This window comes from Podarcis cretensis, assembly GCF_951804945.1.
Source record: "Podarcis cretensis genome assembly, chromosome: 4".
Classification (NCBI taxonomy): Eukaryota; Metazoa; Chordata; class Lepidosauria; order Squamata; family Lacertidae; genus Podarcis; species Podarcis cretensis.
This window is the reverse complement of record NC_137173.1, coordinates 22,654,265-22,678,768: the sequence shown is the minus strand read 5'-3', so window position 1 is coordinate 22,678,768 and position 24,504 is coordinate 22,654,265. Positions and strand designations below refer to the sequence as shown.

Here is a 24,504-nt window from a genome sequence, read left to right as displayed (position 1 = left end):
TGGACCACGCCTCCATCGGAGAGCGAGTTAACGGTTAAGAGGAAAGTTGCAGGCTGGGCGCGCGCGCCAAGTTCAAAGGTACAGGCGAGCGGCACAGAAGGTAGCCCGGATAGGGAACCAGGTCCTAAAGCCCGCCGGAAGGAGGGGCAAGAATCGTCAGGGTCAGCGTCAGAGGAGTCCAGGAAGGATGAGACCCTAGCGGGCAGGAGGGCCCAGAGGAGAAAGGAATTTAGGAAGAGGTGGAGCAAAGCGAGAGTCTTAAACTGGTGTGGAGGGGGAGGAGACTCAGACAGGACTTCGCCGGTCTAAGGTCGGGACGTAGAGCTGCACGCTGCGGCTTTAAAATGGAGACTGAATCTCAATAAAGACTTTTGTACATAACTACAGCCTAGCGTTGGTCCTCTGTGAGCTGGGACCTGGAGGCAGCTCTGACACTATGCCATTTATTGAACGTTGGATGAGATGCCAAGAGGGGGGATAGTGAAGGAGACAAGTAAACTCCTTTCTGTCTAGCACTTAAAAGTCATACATAAGCATCTGTTCTGAAAATTAAGGCAAGGTCTAAATTTGTTTTTAGAGAACCAAAGAGCATGTAGTGGTTGTCGCATCTGTCATGTTGGACTCAAGTTTGGGCCATAGTTTATCCTCATCTTCCACAAGTTTTACTAATTTCAATGAGCCTGCTTCGAGTAGGACTTAGCTGGATACAACCCAAACACTCCTGGTATCTGAAGAAGAAAGACATCAGCACATCAGCCGATTTAGATCCCGTTTCTTCTTTCTTGCTCTGATCTGCACTGGCTACTGACCCATCTCTTGCTTCGCTCCCATCTGATGGGTGGATGATACACTGGTTTCGATTTGAAAGTTCATTCATACTTGCTGCAGTTCTTACTGCAGAGAAAGGTAACCAGGCAACGGTGTCCCATGTCCTGGTTACCTCCGTATTGCATTATTTCAATGCACTGCACATGAGACTTCCCTCAAGGAAGACTTGGAAGCTCTAACAAGTGCAGAATGCAGCAGAATGCAGCAGCATGCACTAAGTGTGCTCTCACACTTGCTCATTCACACTTAGTCATGGTTTGGCTTAGTGTAGTGTACAAATCATGCCAGTATAAGACAGCTTCCTGTGTTCAAGAAGTGTGTAAGAGCAGAGACATCTATCTATCTCTATCTCTATCTCTATCTCTATCTCTATCTCTATCTATATCATCTATATCTATATCATCTATATCTATATCTATATCTATATCTATATCTATATCTATATCTATATCTATATCTATATCTAATCTATATCTATATCATCTACCTATCTCCCTATCGTCTGTCTGTCTGTCTATCTATCTATCTATCTATCTATCTATCTATCTATTTATCATTGTTGTTGTTGTTCAGTCATTTAGTTGTGTCCGACTCTTCGTTACCCCATGGACCAGAGCACGCCAGGCACTTCTGTCTTCCACTGTCAAACTCATGCTGGTAGCTTCGAGAACACTGTCCAACCATCTCATCCCCTTCTCCTTGTGCCCTCCATCTTTCCCAACATCAGGGTCTTTTCCAGGGAGTCTTCTCATGAGGTGGCCAAAGTATTGGAGCCTCAGCTTCAATCTTCTATCTTCAGCTTCTATCTATCATAGGAGATGTAATAGATAAGCAGGTTCCATTTCAATAGAAGTTTAAAAGGGGTGAGCTGCTGTTCAACCCCCGTGGTAGGAGTTTGCAAGCTGTTGCGTCCCTCAGATCTGCCGAATGAAGAGTTAAGTGTAATCTGGAAGATGTCCTACAGCTGCAGAATTTGATCCAAATAAAGGTATCACTTTGCAAGGCTTTTGTTCCTCTTTCTTTTTTAAAAAATCACATTGCATCCCTTATTCCCCATGCCAATGTTATAGCTATCATTATCAAACAATGACTCACTTTCTATATAGCCTCTTTAACAATGATTTCCCCCTCCTTCTCTCTCTCTCTTTTTTTGTCTACATGGCCTGCCAAATGCAATTTAACCTCTGTGCAAGCAGCCTTGTGGAACTTTCCTAGCTCAAAGAAATGCCCCTTTCTCTCCCAGCTGCTCTTCTCTTTGAATTCTCTCTCCCGACCCCACCTCCCCCTATTTCCCCCCCCCCTTTGCATTATTTTGCCCATGCCTTTGGCAGTGGGAGCAGCCTTCAGAATGCAAGCGCCTGCTCCGATGTCTATCTAGGCATCTTTGCATGCTCTGCCACGCATTCCCTCGTCACGAACGCTTGCTCCAGCGTCATGTTTACACTGCAGAGTGGTATTCTTGGCTTCATGCGTATCGCTCACGCTTTTGAGGGAAGGGCTGGGTGTGAAGACACGCTATTCCGAAACCCCCCCCTTTGAAAGAAACATTGGAAAGGATGGTGCGAGATCAAATATCCAGCATTGCCTCCCATAATAGACACATATAAAAATTTGTATATATAACACGTATTATTGACTGTAGTCCTTAGCGGTGCACAATGGGCAAGCTGGAAATTTGATCTTCATTGGCTTTGCCACCTCCGAGAATAAAGAAAATGGGTAGAAGTGAAAATAGTAATTGGATATCGCTCCTGTGGAGGAAAGTTGTCATGAGAGGCGGATTGATTTGGCAGTGGCAGAAGTAGCGCTATTGATTGCTAGTCCTTAGTGAATTAAAAAGAAGACCAGGAGCCTTAATGCACCTCCCTCTCTTTCCTTTTGTGTCTGTGGGTGTGTGTGTGTGTGGGGGGGGACGAGACAAAGAAGTGGCGACTTGGATTGCGCTGCTGGGATAAAGACTTACAAAGAGGCAGGGAGATGCTATCTGGCTCCTTCAGTGAGTGGCCTCAGCAAGGCGGAGTCAGAACAGAAGCCTTCGAAACTGCAAAAGGATTATTGTTACCATAATTATTACTGCTATTATTAAAAGTGGGATAGAAATTACTTTCTGGAAGGCTTCTACGATGGCATTTGAGGAGGCGGAACTAGGGCAAAACCCTCTTGCAAAATGTGGATGTATACTTGATATTCTTTATTTTAAATTATTTCATTCCATGACATCTTCATAACACACTTTACAGTACATTTCGAATTATAGCTATTTTCAGTTCTATGTGTATGTATCTAAATAGCTTTTCCTTATTCCTCACCCTGTGACTTCCCTCCACCACCTAACAGCTTCTTCTGTTTCACACTCTGTTTCTATTGTGTTGTGAAGATTGTTTTTAATTTCCCCCATAAGCCATCTAGCCTTTACAAAATTTGGTTGATGCATATCAATAAATTTGTTTTGGAAGAATGTTTTCCCATGTATTCTTCTACACATATTGCCACTATAATACCCACTGTTGGAGGCAGCAATGCTTCTAAATACAGTGGTACCTCTGGTTAAGTACTTAATTCATTCCGGAGGTCCGTTCTTAACCTGAAACTGTTCTTAACCTGAAGCACCACTTTAGCTAATGGGGCCTCCCGCTGCTGCCGCACGATTTCTGTTCTCATCCTGAAGCTAAGTTCTTAACCTGAGGTACTATTTCTGGGTTAGCAGAGTCTATAACCTGAAGTGTATGTAACCTGAAGTGTATGTAACCCGAGGTACCACTGTATAAGATGACTCCCAACTTTAAACTTAAAAAATTTGGGGAAAAATATAGTCTTATACACGGAAAAATACGGTAATTTCATTTTTTATTTTGCTCCCTGTGTGGTCCATACAACCTGCAACCCACCAAGTTTTGCACAGCCCCACCAGCCAGGTATGGCAGTCCTTTAAGGACTTAGTAAGTTTCCTTGTTTTTTGCTGCCTGCCTTGGACTGCAAAAATATCCCTGGGGGTGATGTTTAGGCCCTGGCAGGCTACCCTAAACGTCAATGAATGGCCAACTAGATGTCTTTGGGAAGCCCACAAGCAGGACACGAGGGCAATAGCTCTGTCATGATGTACCCCAGTTACTGGTATTCAGAATCATACTGGCTTTGATCCTGGAGGTAGTATATCATTGTCTTGACTAATAGCCATGGATGGCCTTATTCTGTATGAATTTGTCCAAACCTGACAGGAGCACGTCAGCAATAACTCACACGGCTTCAGTTAACTCTTTAGTCAAAGAAGCAAGACAGCTCAGGAGGCCAGGCCTTGTGAGCAAAGCAACTCATCCCGGTAGAACTTGCCCCTATGAAGGTCCCTGCCTTCCCACTACTGCCTAAGTTTCATTCTCCCTGATTCCTTCCCAAGCAATCTGAGGCTCCTTCATCTTGCCGGGCTTTACTGCGCTTTCATCATACCTCTTTGGATTCTGGGAAACCAGAGGGGAGAGGAGCTGGTCGCAGCAGAAGTGGGGGACAGCCCGGCCTCCTCATGAGCCTGACACGTTGCTGCCTCTTGGCCCCTCCTCCTCTCCAGCATCTGGTTCTGGAGTGCTCTCTGTCACAGACTCTTCCTGCTCACTAAACCCTGTTGCCTCTTCAGCTTCTGCCAGCCTCCTCCTCCCAGTCTGCTCCCTCTTCTCCCAACTGGTGCCTCCCATCAGTTCTCTGCATCCAACCAGTCCATCACAAAACCCCTTGTAAAATTGTAGGGCAGTAGCTCAGTGGCAAAGCTTTTGCTTTGCAGTCAGAAGGTTCCCAGGTTCAATCTCTAACATCTCCAGGTACACCTTGGAATGTCCCATTCCTGAATACCTTGAGAGCCACTGCCAGTCAGTGTATGCAGTATTGAACTTGGTGGACCAATGGCTTGACTCCGTACAAGGCAGCTTCTGTGTTCCCAAAGACTCTGTGATTCTAAGTGCAAATGCCTGCTGTGTCCATACACACACAATCAAAATGCTGACTTCTGTGGCAAATCTTGCCTGTTGTTGTTGTTGTTTAGTCGTTTAGTTGTGTCCGACTCTTCGTGACCCCATGGACCAGAGCACGCCAGGCCCTCCTGTCTTCCACAGCCTCCCACAGTTTGGTCAAACTCATGCTGGTATCTTTGAGAACACTATCCAACCATCTCGTCCTCTGTCGTCCCCTTCTCCTTGTGCCCTCCATCTTTCCCAGCATCAGGGTCTTTTCCAGGGAGTCTTCTCTTCTCATGAGGTGGCCAAAGTATTGGAGCCTCAGCTTCAGGATCTGTCCTTCCACTGAGCACTCAGGGCTGCTTTCCTTAAGAATGGATTGGTTTGATCTTCTTGCAGTCCATGGGACTCTCAAGAGTCTCCTCCGGCACAATAATTCAAAAGCATCAATTCTTCGGTGATCAGCCTTCTTTATGGTCCAGCTCTCGCTTCCATACATCACTACAAATCTTGCCTACTTACAGTTAATTCTCAGAAATAACAGATGATTTCCCCCTCTTTTCCACAGATTGTTATGGATTTCAAACATCCGGATGGACATGCCGCAGCGGTTATGCTGCCTCGGCGTAGCTTGCTGGTAATGTCTGGAGAATCTAGATACCTCTGGACCCATGGGTAGGTGTTGACAGTCACAAGTTAATGATATTACATGCATAAAAATGGCAGAGCAGACTGGCAGCAGACTTCCCTTCTTGTTTCTTTAGCAGTCACCAGTTAATGATGATCATCCATTTGCTGTTTTTTGTTTATTTACAGCAGGGCTAGGGAGTCTGTGGTCCTCCAAATGATCCTGGACTCCAACTCCCACCCTCCCTGATCATTGGCCATGCTGGCAGGGGCTGATGGGGGAGTCCAACAACAGCTGGAATACCACAGGTTCTCCACTCATGAGCTAGAGGAATAGAGGTGATAGGCGGGGACGTGGGCCCTTTGAAGATATGCCGGCTTTAGAAACCAGGCTAGATATTTTAGGATAACTAAAAATGGTGAGGTAGCGTGCATGGGTATGTGGTTTTCAGATCTGCTTTGTTCAAACTCGCAAAGCAATAATATGATTTGCTGCAGTTTATTCTGCCACGGCTGAACTCGGCTCAGCAGCATAGAAGTCAATAACAGGCTGAGCGCTTGTCTTGCTGGGAGTCAAGTGCTGACGACTTTTCAAGTCAGCAATTCTGAGGGGCTTTCAACTAGTCCCCTGGACAGATATACCGCCCCTCCATGGCAAATTCTGCATTAATGGAGCTCGTTTATCAAGTTGAGGGCGAAAAGGCTGGACGTGAGGAAGATTTGGAGTTTTGCAGGATTTCCCTGAGGAAGCTCAAACAGACTGCACAGAGGGATACTTGGGCAACATAGTTCCCAAGATTCCTTTTCCTGTACCAGACAGATTTCTTCATTATGTTATGATCCCACCAATCCTCCAGGGTGCTCAAAAATGGTATTTAGGGGGTCTTTACTGCCACTTTCATTCTCTCAGCAACCGTGTGAGGTAGATTAAATGGAGAGGCAGCGTCTTGTCCAAAGAGAACATCATGGCTGATCAGCGATTTGAACCCAGGCTCCTTTGAGGCACTATCCAGGGCATTGCCCTTGCTCTGAAAGGTCTGCATTGTGGGCATTTCCCTTGTCAATATCAAGGTCTGCAAATAAATAAATAAATAAAAATAAAAATTTTATTTATATCCCACCCTCCCCAGCCAAAGCCCGGCTCAGAGCGGCTAACAACAGTAAAAATAGCACAATTTACATAAAATCACAGTCAATTAATTGAAATACATTCTAAAATCAATTCAGAATCAAATTAATGGCAACCATTGGGCTAGAGTTCTATGAGGATTACAGAAGGAGAGAGGAGGTCAGACTGTGCCTTGGCCAAAGGCCTGGTGGAACAGCTCTGTCTTCTAGGCCCTGTGGGAAGATGTCAAGTCCCGCAGGGCCCTAGTCTCTTGTGCCAGAGCGTTCCACCAGATCGGGGCCACAGCCGAAAAAGCCCTGGCTCTGGTTGAGGCCAGCCTAATCTCCCTGTGGCCTGGGATCTCCAACATGTTTTTATTTTTAGGGGGTTTTTTTATTAAAAATTTTCTTGTTTTACAGAAGTAAATGTAACGTCTCTCATATTTTTTCCATGTAACATTTTTACAAATCCGTTTCATTTGTTGAGACATTAGGGGGAGAAAAACAAGATGTTTTTATTTGAAGACTGTAAGGTCCTCCGTGGGACATACCAGGAGAGGTGGTCCCATAGGTACGAGGGTCCTAGCTCCGTAATGTCAGCAAATGAGGTATGCAGATCCAAGAGGGACCTGCAGCAATATGTTGTAGCGCAGAGCAATTGGTTTTAGCCCGGCAGTCATAGTCTCAAACTCTGAAGGGCAGGAGGAACCAGCTGTCTCTGGGGGGCTGTTGTACCCCCAACTGGGGAATCAGGCCAAACTTCTAATGCTGGTGTTTCAACAGCTGGTGGCCCGAAACCTGCAGAGCCTGAGATGGGTCCGTCCCCCCAGGTACACAGACGTTTAGACACTTGCCTCATTATTTCATAGGTTTCCATGAACCATTTCATCTAATATGTTTGTCATGTGGTGAGCCAGTGTGGTGTAGTGGTTAAGAGCGGTAGTCTCGTAATCTGGGGAACCGGGTTCGCGTCTCCGCTCCTCCACATGCAGCTGCTGGGTGACCTTGGGCCAGTCACACTTCTCTGAAGTCTCTCAGCCTCACTCACCTCACAGGGTGTTTGTTGTGGGGGTGGAAGGGAAAGGAGATTGTTGGCCGCTTTGAGACTCATTTGGGTAGTGATAAAGCGGGATATCAAATCCAATCTCTTATTCTTATTCTTCCTCCTCGTGTTAGATAATAATAATAATAATAATAATAATAATAATAATAATCCTAGCTTCTGTTTTGTTTTAAAGCATCATACCTAGGAAGTTTGACATTGTTCAAGCATCTGAAGGACAGAAAATTGGAGCTGTCACTGCTGACATTGGAGATTTAACCTTGAACAAGAGGGGAGAAAGGACATCTTTCACTTTCAGAAAAGTGAGGAGAAGCCCTTGCAATTGCTGTAAGTTCCAGTTGTTCAGATCCAAACAGTGGAGCTTGTTGGGTCCCTCTCCTTTAAGGCTATGCTCCCCCCACTTAGCCCTCAGCTCTTAAATGCATGGCTGGATTAACTGCTCCTCATTAAACCTTGTGCCATGTTCATTCTACACTTGTACGGAATCAAACGCTCATGGCAGTTCTGACTCTGTGGAACTCCCTGCCCATTGATACCAGACCTTAACCATACTGTTTTTGGCACCTGCTAAACAATTTCTTTTTCTTTAGGCAAGTCTGGCCAGCTATGTAAAGTCAACATATATTTTAATGAGTGCTTTACTTTAGAATGAGTATTTTAACTGCAGATCTTATTTATAATTTTAAATTATTTTGGGTAAATTCGTTTTCAACTTCTGACTTTTATCAATAATATTAATGTATATTTTATGCAAACCATTTTTCCAGTTAAGCAGCATGCAAATTCTGTAAAAGAAATGCATTTTTAAAAAGCAAGCTTCAGCATGTCTTGCTGAGGCTACAGCATCTTGGGATGCTTACCAAGTATCGCAGCAGTAGCCTACGTGGTATCCTGCAGATGATGTAGACTGCAACTCTGGCCTTCCTCACCATTGACCATGCTGCTGGCCAGGCTGATGGGTGTTGTAGTACAGCAACATCTGGAGGGCACCATATAGTCTATCCCTCCTGCATCAGGAGCGTCAGGCACTCGTCTCTGAGCTCTCCTGGCCTCCAGTTGTGGAACAAGCTGTCTTGGCAATATGGGAGCCCCACTTTGGGCAAAGGAATAAACTAGGGCTGAGTGGAAGGCCTATGAGAGCTAACAGCCTGCAGTAGGGGCACTTCTTCCCTCCTCTCTGGATATTCTTGCCAACCGTGCCCTAGGACGTGACCTCTGGTGACCACTACATTCTTACTGGTCCCATTTCTCTTCCCACTCCCAGGACTCTCAACTTGTCATGGTCATAGCTGTCAACCGTCCCTTATTTGGCGGGAAAGTCCCTTATCCCAGCGCCGTGTCCCGCTGCTGTCCCTTATTGATGATGTCCCTTAAATTTCCCGGGTTTCAAAGGAAGCAGCTCCTCTCCCTCCCTCACTGCTGGCCAGGGAGGAGGGAGGCTCCAATTGTGTTGCTTGGCTGCGTTGCTTACCCAATAAGGAGTCTAAGAACGACTGGGGGGTGGAGCTTGCATGCCTTGTGCCGATCAAATCGGCTGCGTTGCCTGGGGAATCGCCTTTGCTCAGCGCTTCCCAGCGGAGAGGTGACGGTGGGTTTCCTTGCTGCATCCCCTTTGCCGGGTTGCTGCGCTTGAGGCTTCGTTTGGCTGCTGGCTGGGCTTTCTACCTTTGGCTCGGAGGGGCTCAGAAGTTGAACATAGCTGTGCTTGGAAAATCCCTTATTTTGGCTGCTGATCCCTTATTTTTGAGGCTGCTGGTCCCTTATTGTCAAATCTGTAAGTTGACAGCTATGGCCATGGTTCACTCAGGGCTGACCCATTTCCTCTGCAACACTTAATGCTGTCCCTTCCAAACCCCACCCTCTCTCCAGCTTTGCCACCTCTGATTGGTTGGGTGGAGCAGCAGCAGCTGAGCGGTTAGATTCCTGCCCTTTTGACTGGGTCTGTTTCACTACAGGGCTTTTATTCCTTGGTTGGTCTGCTGCTACACAATATTGATTTCACCTGGAAATAACCTTTTTTCTTTGTTGTCTCCTTTTAAAAACAAACCACTACCCCTTCTTCTCGACTGGCAACAAATTTGTCTTTGAAAGTGCAGCCGGAGTAAGCAATATTTCCCATCTTTTAGCCTCTAGAAAGCAGTCTTGTGGCCAAAGAACACCCTTTAGCACAGAACGAGCACCTTAATCAAAGTAAGACTTTTGAGTCGAGCATAGCTCTAGTAGTTCAGACAGTTTTGCAAAAACCATCTGATCGATGTGTTCCAAGAAAAAAAAAAGACTTTTGATTTGCTTCTTATAGTGTAAACTTTGGGAATTGCTGTTAAGGTTTGTTGCCACATCGGCACACCTAGGGAGGGTGGTTCTATGTAGTCACCCAATATAAGTTTGGGCTTTTTGTTGCTGGTTCCACACCATGCCCTGAAGCATCCTGTCTTCGCCCTTATTTAAACTTGTACGATGCAGTTGTACCATTTTTGCATGCAACGTGGCGCAGATATAGCATGGAAACCATGGTTTGCAAATTGAGATCGAGCCTAGGGGCACACACTCACTCTCCTCCCCTGCTCCCCTCCCCAAAGAGAAGTCTTCCCTCCCTTCCCATCTCAATATTAAAAGTATTGAAGAGTTATTTGTGCACTGGTGCTAACTATGCAACAGTTTATTCTAACCATGGTTCTCTTTTGAGCCAGAATTTGGTATTATGGTTTCACATGAACCATTAACTTCGGTTTAATGTAACTCTAAACCATGGTTATAATGTTGTCAGTTACATGCCGACATGCAAAGTGAGTCTTTGTAATCAGGCTTATAGGGTTGCTAATCTTCCCTTCTAGTAGAAGCCCCTTGCGCCTTGAGAGATGGCACTCCAAAAGATCCCCAGAATTTTGTAGGGTGCACAGGGAGCTCAAAGTACAAGGGGTAGGATCTGGAAAGCCCCTATGCATGGGTAGAATACTTCTAGTGTTTGGGATCCTGGCCATAGTGTTTCAGATACAGTTCCTAGGATGTAAACCTAGGTCTAGTAACTACTCTGCCCATACCATACTCTTGCACCCTGATCCTTTTAGAGTATCTCAGTTTAAACCGAGATATACCATTTAGTTCAGTGTTTCCCAAACTTGAGTCTCCAGCTAGCTAGCAAGACCAGTGGATGATGGGCATTGTAGTCCAAAAAGAGCTGGAGACCCAAGTTTGAGAAACACTGATTTAGTTCATCAAATGTATAGATTAGTGTAGATCACTAACTAGGTAATAGATGTGCCATTTTAAATTCAATTCAATTCAATTTTAAAACTGAAACTTAAAATGTGCAATTTGGTGTGCGGTTTTCAGAATTCTCTTTTAAGTGAGCGCAATCCAAAATGGACCGCTCTGGTTTGGAGCACTGTGTTCTGTTTACGGACAAAGAAATCCTTATCCTTTCCTACCCTGTAGCTTATCCTTCTGTGTGTGACAGTCAGCGTAAGGACACAGAGCCCTCCTTCCCGGATAATGAGAGTGAAGCCTCAAAGCTAGAAGAAAAGTATGTCCACAAGGTGTATGAAGGGATTGCCACGCACTTCAGTAGCACGAGACACAGCCCATGGCCGCGTGTGGTTGAATTCCTGAGGACTTTGCCGTGTGGGGCTGTTGTGGCTGATGTCGGCTGTGGCAACGGAAAGTATTTAGGACTCCGCAAAGACTTACATATGGTAAGGAACTATGTGGTTTCAGTCTGCCTTGCTTTGAAGGGGATAGTTAACCTATCAGGATTGCATCTCCTATGACATTTTTCCTACATGGAAAGCTTTCCCTCCTTTTTCCTTTTTCCTTTTTCTTTCTCCTCCTTTCCCTTCCCTCCAAAAAGGTCCCACAAAGTGACTTACAACACAGTAGTCCAGTTTCAAATACATAGGCTGGAATCAGGGGGAGGAGCCTGTGACTAATATTTTCCAATCCCTCAGATGGCGATTCTGACTTTTATTTGGCTTTGGAAGGTCACCTGAGTTGAGCCAATATTCAAACAGGCCATTCAAAATCATAAAGAGTCCCTAAAGCCCAATAAAGCTGTCGTAACAATTGTGGCATGTGTCAGAACCAAGCCAGGGTTGTGAGTGGCCGAATCTGGAACCTGGAGCATGTGCTTGCCATCATGGTGGGATCCTGGCTGTCAGTTGCTGGCACTGGCTGTAATGCACTCGGCTGCAAATTATGGATGTAGAGAGGCAGATTGGCACTCTCTTTTGAGATGAATAAAAATGAACAGTATCCCTTTATCTTTGAGTGAACTCGTTCCCTCCTCCTCCTTTCAATCGCAGGGCTGCTTTCCATGGTTCTGAAACTCTTGGCTTCTCTTTCTTGTCCAGGGTCCACCAGCACAAAGCCAGCAGGGGCAGCTGTAGCATCTTGCCTCCTGGTGGCAAGATATGGATCAGGACACTTATACTGCCTGCTGTTACCACCAGTGTTTCACATCGCTGCTCTCCGTAGAAGCCCATCAAGCCTGTGCAGAAACAATTGTAGCTCTTAGGCTTGGCCATAGACCTAGACTTCTGCAGCTCTTGGTTCCAGCTGGGGATCCCCCTGAAATTGTGCCACCCAGTCCCATCTTGACTTTTCCCACTGCCTTGAAGTTTTTCCTCTCCAGTGTGTCCTGAAACTGCTGCGTCTGTATTTTGACAACTAAATTTTGCCATTACAAGCCTAACCGGTTTGGCCGACTGTGCCTGGATTCATGCTATATTACCATATAATGATACCTGAGGTTATATGTAATAATCCCAAGAAAAGTCAAGAAAATGTGATAACACAGAGAGCAAAGTTCCACCCCCCCCCACACACTTTCAGGCAGTGCTTGAAGATTAAAACCCCAGGAGAGCTGCTTCAGCTGTAGAGTACATTTCACAGCTGCTGTTCAAAGTACAAAGCCAGAGGGGGGAAAATACAAAGTAGAGCAAGGGTGGGCAATCTGTGGCCTTTCACATTTTGATGGACTTCGACCCCCATAATCCCTGGCCGCTGGTTGAGGTCCCCGGAAGGGCACAGGTTCCCTGCCTCTGCTCCCAGAGCAAAGGTGACCAATTTCTGTTTTCTCAGGAACCACATTGCCTTCCAAACCATTGTCTAGTCAATGGCACCTAGCGGTAAGAGCTTCGTAAAGTGGGGTGGGGGGGTAAAGGGGACCCCTGACCATTAGGTCCAGTCATGGCCGACTCTGGGGTGCGGCGCTCATCTCGCTTTATTGGCCAAGGAAGCCGGCGTACAGCTTCCGAGTCATGTGGCGAGCATGACTAAGCCGCTTCTGGCGAACCAGAACAGCGCATGGAAACACGGTTTACCTTCCCACCGGAGCGGTACCTATTTATCTACTTGCACTTTGAACTGACGTGCTTTCGACCTTGAGGTTGGCAGGAGCAGGGACCGAGCAACAGGAGCCCACCCCATTGCGGGGATTCGAACCGTTGACCTTCTGATCGGCAAGTCCTAGGCTCTGTGGTTTAACCCACAGCGCCACCCGCGTCACATAAGAGCTTCATAGCTCTAATAAAAAGGAGCTTAGACAATGCCAAGGAATTACATACACAGTTCAAAGATGTGAAACATGACATTGTGGAAGAAAATCCCTCACTTTCATTACCGCACCGGGGGTGAAATGTTAACCCCACACTGATTAAAAGTAGGTAGATTGCCAGGGGCCAGGTAAAATTGCTTTGTAGGGCAGATATGGCCCCGTGGATTATGAGTTGGCCAGCCCTGCTTTAGAGCACAAAGCCTACATGTTTCTCTAGTCTTCTTTCGGGTATCCTTAGTTTGGAATATTCCAAGAACTTTAATCAGCTCAGCGCATAGTGAAGCTATGGAACTTGCTCCCATAGGAAACAGTGATGACCACTAACCTAGATGGCTTTAAAGGACAGATGCATGAAGGGAAGGGTAATCAATGGGCTACTTTCCATTTTGACTGTGTTCTGCCTCCACGTTTAGAGGCAGCAATGCTTCTGAATGCTTCTTGCTGGAAACCACAGGAATAGAGAGTAGAGAGTGTTTGAAGATATTGTGCTTGAATCCTGCTTTTGAGTTTCTCATAGGTATCTGGTCAGCCACTATCAGAATACAGTTTTGGACTGGACAGGCCATTGGCCTGATCCATCAGGCTCTTTTGATGTTCAATCGACATATCTGAAATCTTCCACTGGCCTACCTCTCATGATGGTGGTATATTTTGCTTCTGCCAGTGTAGCTGGTCTTCTACCAAATCCTTTGACATCTCAGCTGGTATACCCTAGTCTTAAGATTGCTCCCTACGAGTAAAAAAATGTTAACTGGCACACAATTCAAAAGCCATTTTTAGACAGTAAGCAAACCCCAAGCTGACTTGCTCCTGAAGAGGCCAAGGGAAGCTTTATTGTTGCTTAACTTTCTCCCTCTTGGCAGCACTCCGTCATTAAGATTTGTCTCTCCGGCAAGCTCTCTCATTCAAGAACTGGCGTCTGCAATGTAGTTAATATCCCAAATCAACTAATAATTATTTTCAGGCTACAACATTCAGGCATAAACACGCCCACTTATAAATCAGTAGATTCCTTCTGGTTAAAAATAAATTGCCTGAAGCAGATGCATTATAATTCCAGACAGGGAATTATAATAGGGACTTTTATTTTATCATTGAGCAGAAAGAAGGGAGATAAACATGCCTGCCGGTTATAACGATGATAATAATAAACATACATCAGGTTGCTCCAGTATTATTGCAGCGTGCCCGGCAACATCACAACGGCTCACTTCATAAATTTGGTGTGGTTTAGCTTGGGTCTGAATTGTTTGATAGAGTGTGTGAGAAATGGCCAAAGGAGTTTTGAAATTACCAAGAGATTTTTGAGAGAGACTCTTGGGGATTGGAAGCGAGTGATAGATTTGCTACACTGGCCAAAAGGCAAATATGGATTTGGGATGATGGGAACCTCACACATCCTTTCAATCAAAGTATTGCTTTATTAGCCAATGAAAAGGGAACATATCTTGCAGGTGAAGGACTCAAAACAGCAGACAGGTGAAAAGAAAGCCAAAAATAAAAATAGGGAGCCCACTGGGTATATGACACAATTCTCCTTTTCGTGGCGACGAGAGATGGCCTTCTCGTTTTTAGACGCAGCCGCTTCTCTCTGAAAGGTGACGCGGCAGCTCTCTGTGAGGGAAAACAAAACACTACGTGAAAGAAATGTTAAAGGTCTGACTCAGAACAAGTGAAGCAAGGGAATTTCTCTCTCCTTTCTCTGTCTCGCACTGTGGCTGCATGCTGTCATCTTTCTTGCTGTGTTTGTATGAATTTGCCCGAATTTAATTTGCTTCCTCGAGACTCTCATGCTATTAGTTATAGCTGAGATGTTTCTCTAGGGAGCCACATAATTTCATTTGGTGGCTGGATTTCAAAATTAGATGTAGTTCTCTCTCCATCAGCTTTCTGATGAGTCGCATCAATCAGGTTTCAAATGGACTTAAATGATCTAATTCCACCAGGAGGAGTTAGTTATTGTGAGGTAAAGCTAAAATGACCACAGTATCCTGTGGTTCTTTTTATTCCCTGAGCTTGGGGAGATAATCAGCATCTTGTGGATGGCAGGCTCCCTAATAATTATTATATTTTGCATCTTCCTATCTCCGTCGCTAACCTGGTAATAGAAATAAATGTGGCCACTGCAAAAAATATGGCTCTGTTCTAGGGTGAAACCATGGCCCTTTGGTTTCTTTCCTTCACAGCCTCAGGAAATGTGGACAGGAAAAACAGAAACGCTCCTAAGATTCTTTGGGGAAAGCCATGGGGGACCATGTGTTGAGATTCCTGCATTTCAGGGGGTTGGACTAGATCAGACCCGTCCAACTCCCAAGAGACTGTGATCTACTCCCAGTATGAATAAACGAATAAACTGGCAGCGATCTACCCATTGTCACTGAGGATTGACCAGAGTTGTTGAGCTTTTGTGGGAGAGGATTGCAGTTTACTTAAGCCCGCGATCAGGATCACCAGGGGATCTACCTATCGATCATGGTCAATCGGTTGGACATGTCTGGACTAGATGATCCTCTGGATCCCTTCCAACTCTATGATTCTATGACTGTTTAAGGTGGTATAATACTGCTTCAGCATCTTAAAAAGTAGAGACATCACCTTGCCAACAAAGGTCTGTATAGTAAAAGCTATGGTTTTCCCAGTAGTGATGTATGGAAGTGAGAGCTGGACCATAAAGAAGGCTGGTCGCCGAAGAATTGATGCTTTTGAATTATGGTGCTGGAGGAGACTCTTGAGAGTCCCATGGACTGCAAGAAGATCAAACCTTTCCATTCTGAAGGAAGTCAGCCCTGAGTGCTCACTGGAAGGACAGATCCTGAAGCTGAGGCTCCAATACTTTGGCCACCTCATGAGAAGAGAAGACTCCCTGGAAAAGACCCTGATGCTGGGAAAGATGGAGGGCACAAGGAGAAGGGGACGACAGAGGACAAGATGGTTGGACAGTGTTCTCAAAGCTACCAGCATGAGTTTGACCAAGCCGCGGGAGGCAGTGGAAGACAGGAGTGCCTGGTGTGCTCTGGTCCATGGGGTCACGAAGAGTCGGACACAACTAAACGACAAAACAACAACAAAATACTGCTTCAAATGTATGGTTATGGATGTGTGGCAAGGGCACTCTGCAGATGCTCAGGAGTGTTCATCTTTGCTACTTCACCCGCTGCAAGGCTAAGTTCACATAAGCATGGGGGGAAAGAGAGAATGAGTTCATTAAAATAATATGAAAGCGCCTCTGATAATCCAGTAAGATCATTACACCTTCTTAGCAACTCGTAATTATCTGTGTCCAGTCATTAGGGGCATGCCTGCAGCTCCCATCGTATTATTTATATCAAATGCAAATTTAATCTGAAGCCTGTGTAGCCTTTGCAGTTTCTTCTCTGCATCTCAATTGAGGTAGGCAATGCTCCCGGGTCTTCCCCCCTCCCCCCCTCCCAGTGCAAGATCTAATCTTTTGTTTTGGGCAGTAGTGGATTCGCTTTAATACATAGGACGTTACAAGTAAGCCCGACTTCACAATTATTTGATATAATTTAGATGCAAATTAGGAACCTCATATTCTGCCGGTCGTAGGCTTTCTTCCTCTTGGTTAGCTTAGCTGCAGCTCATTACATTTCATCAGAGTACAGTGTTGCCTCTTTTCAAGGTCACTCCAGTATTGTCTTTTTGATTGAATTCCTGCTTCCCAGTCAATTTATACTGTACATATCTGGGACAGAGTGTGATTGAAACCAGAAGAATTGTGCCTCTTTTTTTAAACATGGAAGGTGGCCACAGATGCAGTCAATGAAGCACTCACTTTCTCCTCTTTTCAGCTGCTTGTTTGTACATGGAACCCTTTCATAGACTTCTAGATGTGGAAGGGACCCTGAACATCATCTAGTCCAAGCCCTTGCAATGCAGGAATAGGCAGCTGTCCCATACAGCGATCAAACCTGCAGCCTTGGTGTTATCAGCACCATGCTTTAACCAGCTGAGCTATAAGGCTACTTAAACCTTTGAACCTCATTGGACTCTTAAGTGCTGCGGCTTCATTGGCTAAAATCCCTGTTTGAAGTTGAGTGGTGCCTTAAATTTCTTTCATCTTTCTCAAGATTTCAGGGAGGGAGTCCTAGCTCACTGGTAGAGCATCTAGCGTCCATGCAGAAGGTACGAGCTTCAATCCACAGCAACTCCAGTTGGGCCTGTGATGGAATATCCCTGTCTGAAATCCTGGAGAGCAGCTGGCAATCAACACAGACAGTTCTGAACTAAATAGACTATATAAGGCAGCTTCCTGGTAGAAATGGCTGCTGGTCAAAAATTGCCTTGTTTGCAATGCTTTTTAAATTCTTTTTATTTAATTGCATTTTTAAAAATAAAAAAAATAGGTGTTAGCTTCTAGCAAAGCCCAACAACATTTTGAGGAAAGGAAACCAAATTATTTTATTCTGGGAGTAAGGAGCACTTTGTTTTTGACACCCTCTGCAAAATCCAAATGATAATGAACTACTTTACTGGGACATTGTGGGACAGAGGAGGCTCAGAAGACAAGACAGCCATCGCAGTGCAGCATTTCAAAGGAGATGGCATTTCTACCACACATGCTGGAGAATCCAGAGGTGCCATTTGAGCGTGTCACATCTCGACAGTCCTCTTTTATTCCTCCTTTCTTCAAATTTCTACACAAGTATGCAGTTAAAATTTTGAAGAAGTGAGATCCAACCTTGAGATACTCAGTTATTTCTTCTGCAAAGGAAAAAATGTGCTAGAAATTCAAAATACTTGCAGGCTTTGTTGGGGGGAAGGGGGCGGAATGTCTGAAGGAAAGTAGATCTCCTGCCCGTAGGTGATTTTTGCAAAATCGCATGAAACTTTTGTATGTATCTTGTTAAGATTGCAATCCTTCCCATTTTCTCTTGCAGTTTGGCTGTGATCGAAGCGTGACTCTTGTGGACATTTGTGGAGAGAAGGGATTTCAAGCCTTCGTGTGCGATGCGCTCAGAGCACCAGTACGAAGTGGCTCATGTGATGCCTGTATCTCCATTGCCGTCATCCACCATTTTTCAACAGTGGTAAGTTAAAACTCTTCCCTAAGATTTGTTGCCATTTCCTTTACACAGCAACACTGGATGTCCTATACAGTCGTAACTTGGTTCTTGAACCCCTTGGTACTCGTACATTTTGGCTCCCGAATGCCGAAAACCTGGAAGTGTGTGTTCCGGTTTGCGAACCTTTTTGGGAAACCAAATGCCTGACATGGCTTCTGATTGGGTGTTGGAGGCTCCTGCAGCCAATCGGAAGCCGTGCCTTGGTTTTCGAACATTTTTGGAAGCCGAATGGACTTCCGGAACGGATTACGTTCGAGAATCAAGTTACGACTGTACTGGGTCAGATTGCTTGTCCATCTATCCCAGCATTGTCTCTTCTGAAGGACAGCTGCTTCCCAGGGGTCTTGGGCCAAGACCCATCATCCACTTTGGCTTTCAGCCAATATGAGCTGGTTTCCGTTGCACTTTCTTTTCCGATGATGGGTGGGGCTAGGCTATCAGGACACCCATGTTTAACTTCTCAGCCATTAGCTGACTAAAAGAGCCACCCTATAGCCAGATGAACCAGGGTGGTCAGGGTTAGGATCCATCCAATGGGTCTCTGGCTGAGCTGGGAGGTTTCTGGTGCAGCCAGGCTACATTGGCATAACACCCCATTCTTGGCTCAGCCAGAGGTACCTTCCCCATCCAGGCTTAGCTTGGGCCCAGCTGGCTGAGTTGAGCCTGGTGGATCTTAAGCCATCGTAAGCCCTAAAAAGGATGTGTGGAGGGGGCGACTCAGGCTGGATCTTAAGTAGGGCTGGGCGATATCTGATTTTCAACATCACAATATATCACCAGCTAAACATTGTGATATACTGATATATTACAACGTCTGAAATAAGGATGAAACTATGTAGAGGCATTATCTGGCTTCATGGTTTTTCCCACATTGTGATTTTTGCATAGCGCACACACACACACATCATAATTTGCGATATATTGCCAGGTCAAAAACTATGAAGCTGATGTGGACTTCAAACCGGTTTTGGATGATATATTGCCCAGCCCTAACCATAGAGCCCAGGGCTTGCTGATCAGAAGGTCAGCAGTTTGAATCCCCATGACGGGGTGAGCTCCCGTTGCTCGGGCCCTGCTCCTGCCAACCTAGCAGTTTGAAAGCACGTCAGAGTGCAAGTAGATAAATAGGTGCCGCTCTGGCGGGAAGGTAAACGGCGTTTCCGTGCTCTGCTCTGGTTCGCCAGAAGCGGCTTAGTCATGCTGGCCACGTGACCCGGAAGCTGTACGCCGGCTCCCTCGGCCAATAAAGTGAGATGAGCACCGCAGCCCCAGAGTCGTCCGCGACTGGACCTAATAGTCAGGGGTCCTTTTACCTTTACCTAACCCCTAAGCCTGTTCAAAATGGTCATGAGACCCGGCCACCTAGCATAAATTAAACCAGCAGAAAAGGTGGTGTGACTCAAACACTGTCTTAAGTGCTTGTTTTCCCTCTGCCAGGCTTAGGTTGGCTCAGTCAGCAGTAGTCCCACTCCTAAGCAGGAGTTTGAATCTGGTATACTTCACAGCTGCTTAATTTATGCCAGCTTGCTTTACTCCAGCGTCTTGTGTCTAGGGTTGCTCCTATATGCAACAAACACACGTTTCAGCGTACGGAAAGCTATGGTGCCCAAGGCTTGGCGCTGGATACCTGAAGGGCTACTTCTGCCCATATGAACCTGTGCACACACTTCAGTTCTTAGGTGAGGAGGAGTCCTGTTCTGTATCCTACCACCATCTGAGATGCCATTGGTAGGTGGGAGGAACAAACCCTTCTTGCATAGAAGAGCCAGGGCCCAGATTATGGATTGTCTTATTATGAAACATCCAGATTTAGGCACCAGTTGTTATCCTTTTTTTCTTACTTAGGCACACCTTACAACAATGTCCTTACATTTGACGTTGGCTGCTCCTTTTTCATTTGAGCAAGCAATCATAAAAATGGCAAGCATAAGCAGTCTTTTAAGAGCAAAACAACAGCGTTTAAATGGAGGTTGATAATTGCCTTGGGTATTACAGAGCAGGAAAAAAATTATTTTACCAAATAAACAGATAAAGAGCAGTGCAGGTGTTCCTGATTATATAAACCACTAGAGCACATCAGTTTTCCTTTGCTGTACTTGAGGCGTTGCTCTCACTTGCAGTCCTGCTGCTGTTAACCTTCGGACTGACTTGATCTGCTTTCCCCTTGACCAGGAGAGAAGGCTGGCTGCTCTCTGTGAATTAGTCCGGCTGCTGAGGCCGGGTGGAAGAGCCCTCATTTATGTCTGGGCTATGGAACAGGAATACAAGAACCAGAAGTCTAAATACCTGAAAGAAAAAAGAACTAGCGGTGGTGTGTTGGAAGAGCTCGGCGGTGACACAGTAGAGGAAACAGGTGACAGTGACTCTCAAAGTTCAGTGCAACCCACCCGGGGCACTGGTCATATCAAGAGCAGGTGCTGCAATGCAAACCAGGCTGTTCATGCCAAACTGCCCGTTCATACCAACAGAACATCCTTTGGCTCCCAAGACTTGCTGGTCCCTTGGCACCTGAAAGATGGTGTGAAGAAGAAATCCAGGCATGTCCAGTCTCACCAACCTGTGCGATGCTCTGCAGACTCGCAGGAACTTAGTCCCATATTTCACCGTTATTACCATGTCTTCTCCAAAGGAGAACTGGAAGCGCTCTGCAAGAGGCTAGATTGCATAGAGGTGCAAGAGAGTTACTATGACCAAGGGAACTGGTGTGTAGTTCTTGAAAAGCAGTAACTTTTCAACAAAACCTTGCAGGTTGCCAAAGTGGAATGTATTTGACATAAATATTTGGTTGCAAAGGGGTATCTGGGCGGCATCTGGCTTTTAGCCGTGGCTTTATGTTTATAAAATAAATATTGTTTTTTACAGTATTGCTGGGATTAGGAACTTGTATCTTGCTCTGGCTTTACCAACCAAGTATATTTCATTTCTCTTGTTAAATTTGGTATTCTGCCTTTCTACACTGAGGTACTCAAGGCAGTTTACACCCCTTAACAAGCACAGCCCCAGCGGCTGCATGAACACACAGTTGAATCAGGACTTGTCACTAAATGCAGCATCTGTAACTTGAGTCAACCAGCAGAGTAAGACAAGATGCTGAATAACAGAAAATGGGCCTAAAGTGAAGGATTGTCTAGGACAGTAAAGAAAATAAAAATAAAATAAAATGGTGGTTTTGGAACTGTATAAATAAATGAATGGGTGCTCAAGAAATCAGAGGAGGTTGAGGAGAATGGATTGTGAAGTTACATGGAAAGAGCGTAAGAGCAAATGTTTGTCCTGAATGTAAAAGTTTATTATATAAAGTTAAGTAGCGTTGGCAAGTAGAAAGAAACGAACAGAAGAACCCATTAAAAAAGGCAATATAAGCAGAGACTTATAAACTTTAAACTAATCCAGAATCACAAGAGACCATAATGTTCAGCACAGTTATTGGCTCATTTCCCCAGTTTCCTTATGTACAAATGTTCCCCAACTCTTTGCAGTGATTTAATTTTCATCTCTGGTCTGGTTCTCAGCAATGTTCCCATTACCTTCCACAATCTTTGTAAGCCTGACATTTCATTCTTTAGATGGAATGCAATGGATTGAGGGCTGAGTTAAAAGAGGCAGGGGTCTAAGGTTTCTGTAAGGCACCAATCAGGTCTCGAACCATGATATCCAGCCCCTGCTCTCCAGCTCCTTACTTCTTGCACCACCAGTCCTCCTGAGGCCAGGCAGAGTAGGCTGTGTGTGTGTGTGTGTGTGTGTGTGTGCGCGCGCGCACCATCTAGGCTGCAGTGTTAACCCAAATGCTGTCAGCTGATCCTCCCAAGTCCACTTAGACACATCTGTTGCTATAAAGCCCTTTTTGGCCAAGCCAGCTCATCAGCCTAAGCATCTTGACTGTAAAGATGTTGCCGCTTCCTCTTCCTGACAGTTTGCTGAGACTGTGACGAATGCCTGCCTGAGGCCTCACATCCACTTCTGGTCCCTTTAGTGCTGTCATCCTTCCTTGAAACTCAGCCTTTTGCATGTCTCTGTCCTTGACTCTGACCCTTCAGTCTTGGTCTACCTTTTCTGGCACCTGACCTCTAGCTGTTCTACAAACACATCTCTTGTCTCTGATCCCTTTGCTCCTCACGTCTGCCTGACCTCTACCCCAGCTACTGGCTTTCTAGTCTTCCTTTACATGGAGCTAACTGGACCCCCAGCTGCAGCCCATCTCAAAAGTAGGTCAACACCTAACAGCTTCTTAGACTACTTGGTTCAGCTGAGGTATGTGTGGTGCTCTCGGGGTATCTCTTTGCCATGATTCTCACAGGCTCTTGCCAATTAAAGTGGACAAACAGGTGCTTTATTGCTGACATTAACACGGGAATAAACTGCTGAGGTTTGCAAGTGTAGGTGTAAACACATCTGTGCGCCAAAGTAAGAGAAACTGATGTCTTGGAGATGTCCAGCGCTGGGCAGGAAATATGTGATAGCTTGAACTACCTTGAGAATCCTCAGCTCGTCTCTTTGATGCTGTCTCATGTTGGTGTGAGGAGAATATTTTTCTCTCTCCTAACCCTGAGAATGTGGGTGGATAGGAATTCTCATTGGCTTTAAGACTGCGTGCTTATAGCCCTGAGGGTAAATCAATAACCAATTACTTTCCTTTGCATTTGCTTTCATTATTGCAAATGCATTTGCAAGGCCCAGCGAGACTGCCAGAATGAAATAGCAGACAACTCAGCCACAACACAATGCAAATGGCAATATAAAGCACACTGGTCAAGCAATACTATAGTCACACTGGAGATACTCAGCTGCTACACCAGTGGAACGGCCTGCCTATCCAATATCCACTCTGGGAGGGGAGGGGAAAAACACACAACTGGAAAATCCTTAAACAGCGGGGGAACTTCCACAGAAACACCACCAAAGTCCACCAATCAGGTGCCATGTGGGTGGTGACACCCACAGGGTGCCCCCCCCCCAAGCAGCCAACGAACTTGTATCAATGGATAACAAGATCCCAATACATAATATGGTGTGTCATTTTAGGGGGTGAAACTTAATTTTTGCAAATTTCTTCAGCGAGCGGTCTTAAAAATATGTTTTTTGGATGCTGTGAAAACTTAAACCAGAAGACGTGATTTCACTGGTCGAAGGATCATAATCTATGTGGTTTTTTTTGGTTGCAGGTGCCGAAACAATGGCTTTATAGGCAGTATGAAAGGGGAAGGGAGAAAGGGTGAAACTGGCGGCACCAACCAAGCATTTCAGAAATATATGTCTCCTGCTAGAATTCCTATAATGCTTTTCCCCTAATTATCTACAGATTATGCTTGCATGTTTTGTCTCTCTGAGAAAACAGAAATAAATTAGGGCCCTGCTGCCGACATCACATAGTTTGAATTTCAAATGTAGCCACACAGAATCCTCATTAAGTTTGCCTGTAATGTGGAATTGTGTAGATACACACACACACAAAAAAAAATAAATCATATATATAAATGAGGTTGTACCCTGCAATCATATTTCTAAACAAATAGTGTCCTACCCTGGAATCAAACCTCAGATTCCTTGCATGTAAAATGTGAGCTGTTCCACTCAGATGCAGCTGTGTGCAAGTCTATATTCCTCTCTGACCTTTTATCAAATGGGACTAATAAAATACCTTTCGGCCTTCTCGGCACCTTGAAACTTTCCACTCTCGTGAGCCACCAAAAATGAAAGAATTCAAGGAGGCATGTGGGGGGGGGAAGGGATACATCCAGTCAGTCAAACAAACAAACAAACAAACAAACAAACAAACACAAATGGCCTAGAATTGTGAGGTATTGCCTTATCTCAGGAAGTATTGATTTCATCCACGAGGCTGAACAGCCTCAGGACTTGCCATCAGAGGTCAGCTTTATGAGGCATCTGTTAAGGCCCACAGCTCACCCCCCACAATCTCCTGGCCCCACTGCTGTTGCTCCTTGCTATTGTCATATCTTAGCAATCAGGCGGAAGTGGGGAACCTCAAGTTTGAGGCCCAAATGCGGCCTCCCAGGTCTTTCCATCAGGCCCTTGGGGGGCTCTGCAGGCCAGATGCATCCAATCAACCCTCTTGCCTGCCCTAATTTAGTGTTGTGGTTGGTTGTTGTTATTAGCTTTATAAACCGCCTTGCATCCCAAGATCTCAGGGCAGTTCCCAGGATAAAAATATAAGGAAAAACACATGTAAACATAGGGCTTTTTTCCAGCTGGAGCTTGCCGAAACTCAGTTTTGCCACCTCCCAGGTGGGAGCCATTGCCATTCTAAGAACAAAGGAGACGTTCATGGCGAGTTTGAATTGT

At 45.4% G+C, this 24,504-nt stretch overlaps 1 protein-coding gene across 5 annotated transcripts in view; it reads left to right on the top strand.

Annotated features, from left to right (window-relative positions):
- Positions 1-21,065, top strand: part of ALKBH8 (alkB homolog 8, tRNA methyltransferase) — a gene marked incomplete at its 5' end in the record, with an annotated part of 258,458 nt that extends 237,393 nt beyond the window's left edge. For all 5 annotated transcript variants that reach the window (XM_079973657.1, XM_079973654.1, XM_079973653.1 and 2 more), the window contains 5 exons: positions 5,338-5,444; positions 7,742-7,893; positions 11,002-11,258; positions 18,016-18,165; positions 20,374-21,065. In XM_079973657.1, the coding sequence (XP_079829783.1) occupies positions 5,338-5,444; positions 7,742-7,893; positions 11,002-11,258; positions 18,016-18,165; positions 20,374-20,928 (1,221 nt within the window). In that variant the 3' untranslated portion in view covers positions 20,929-21,065. The remainder of the gene's footprint in view (positions 1-5,337; positions 5,445-7,741; positions 7,894-11,001; positions 11,259-18,015; positions 18,166-20,373) is intronic.
- Between the last annotated feature and the right edge of the window lie 3,439 nt (positions 21,066-24,504).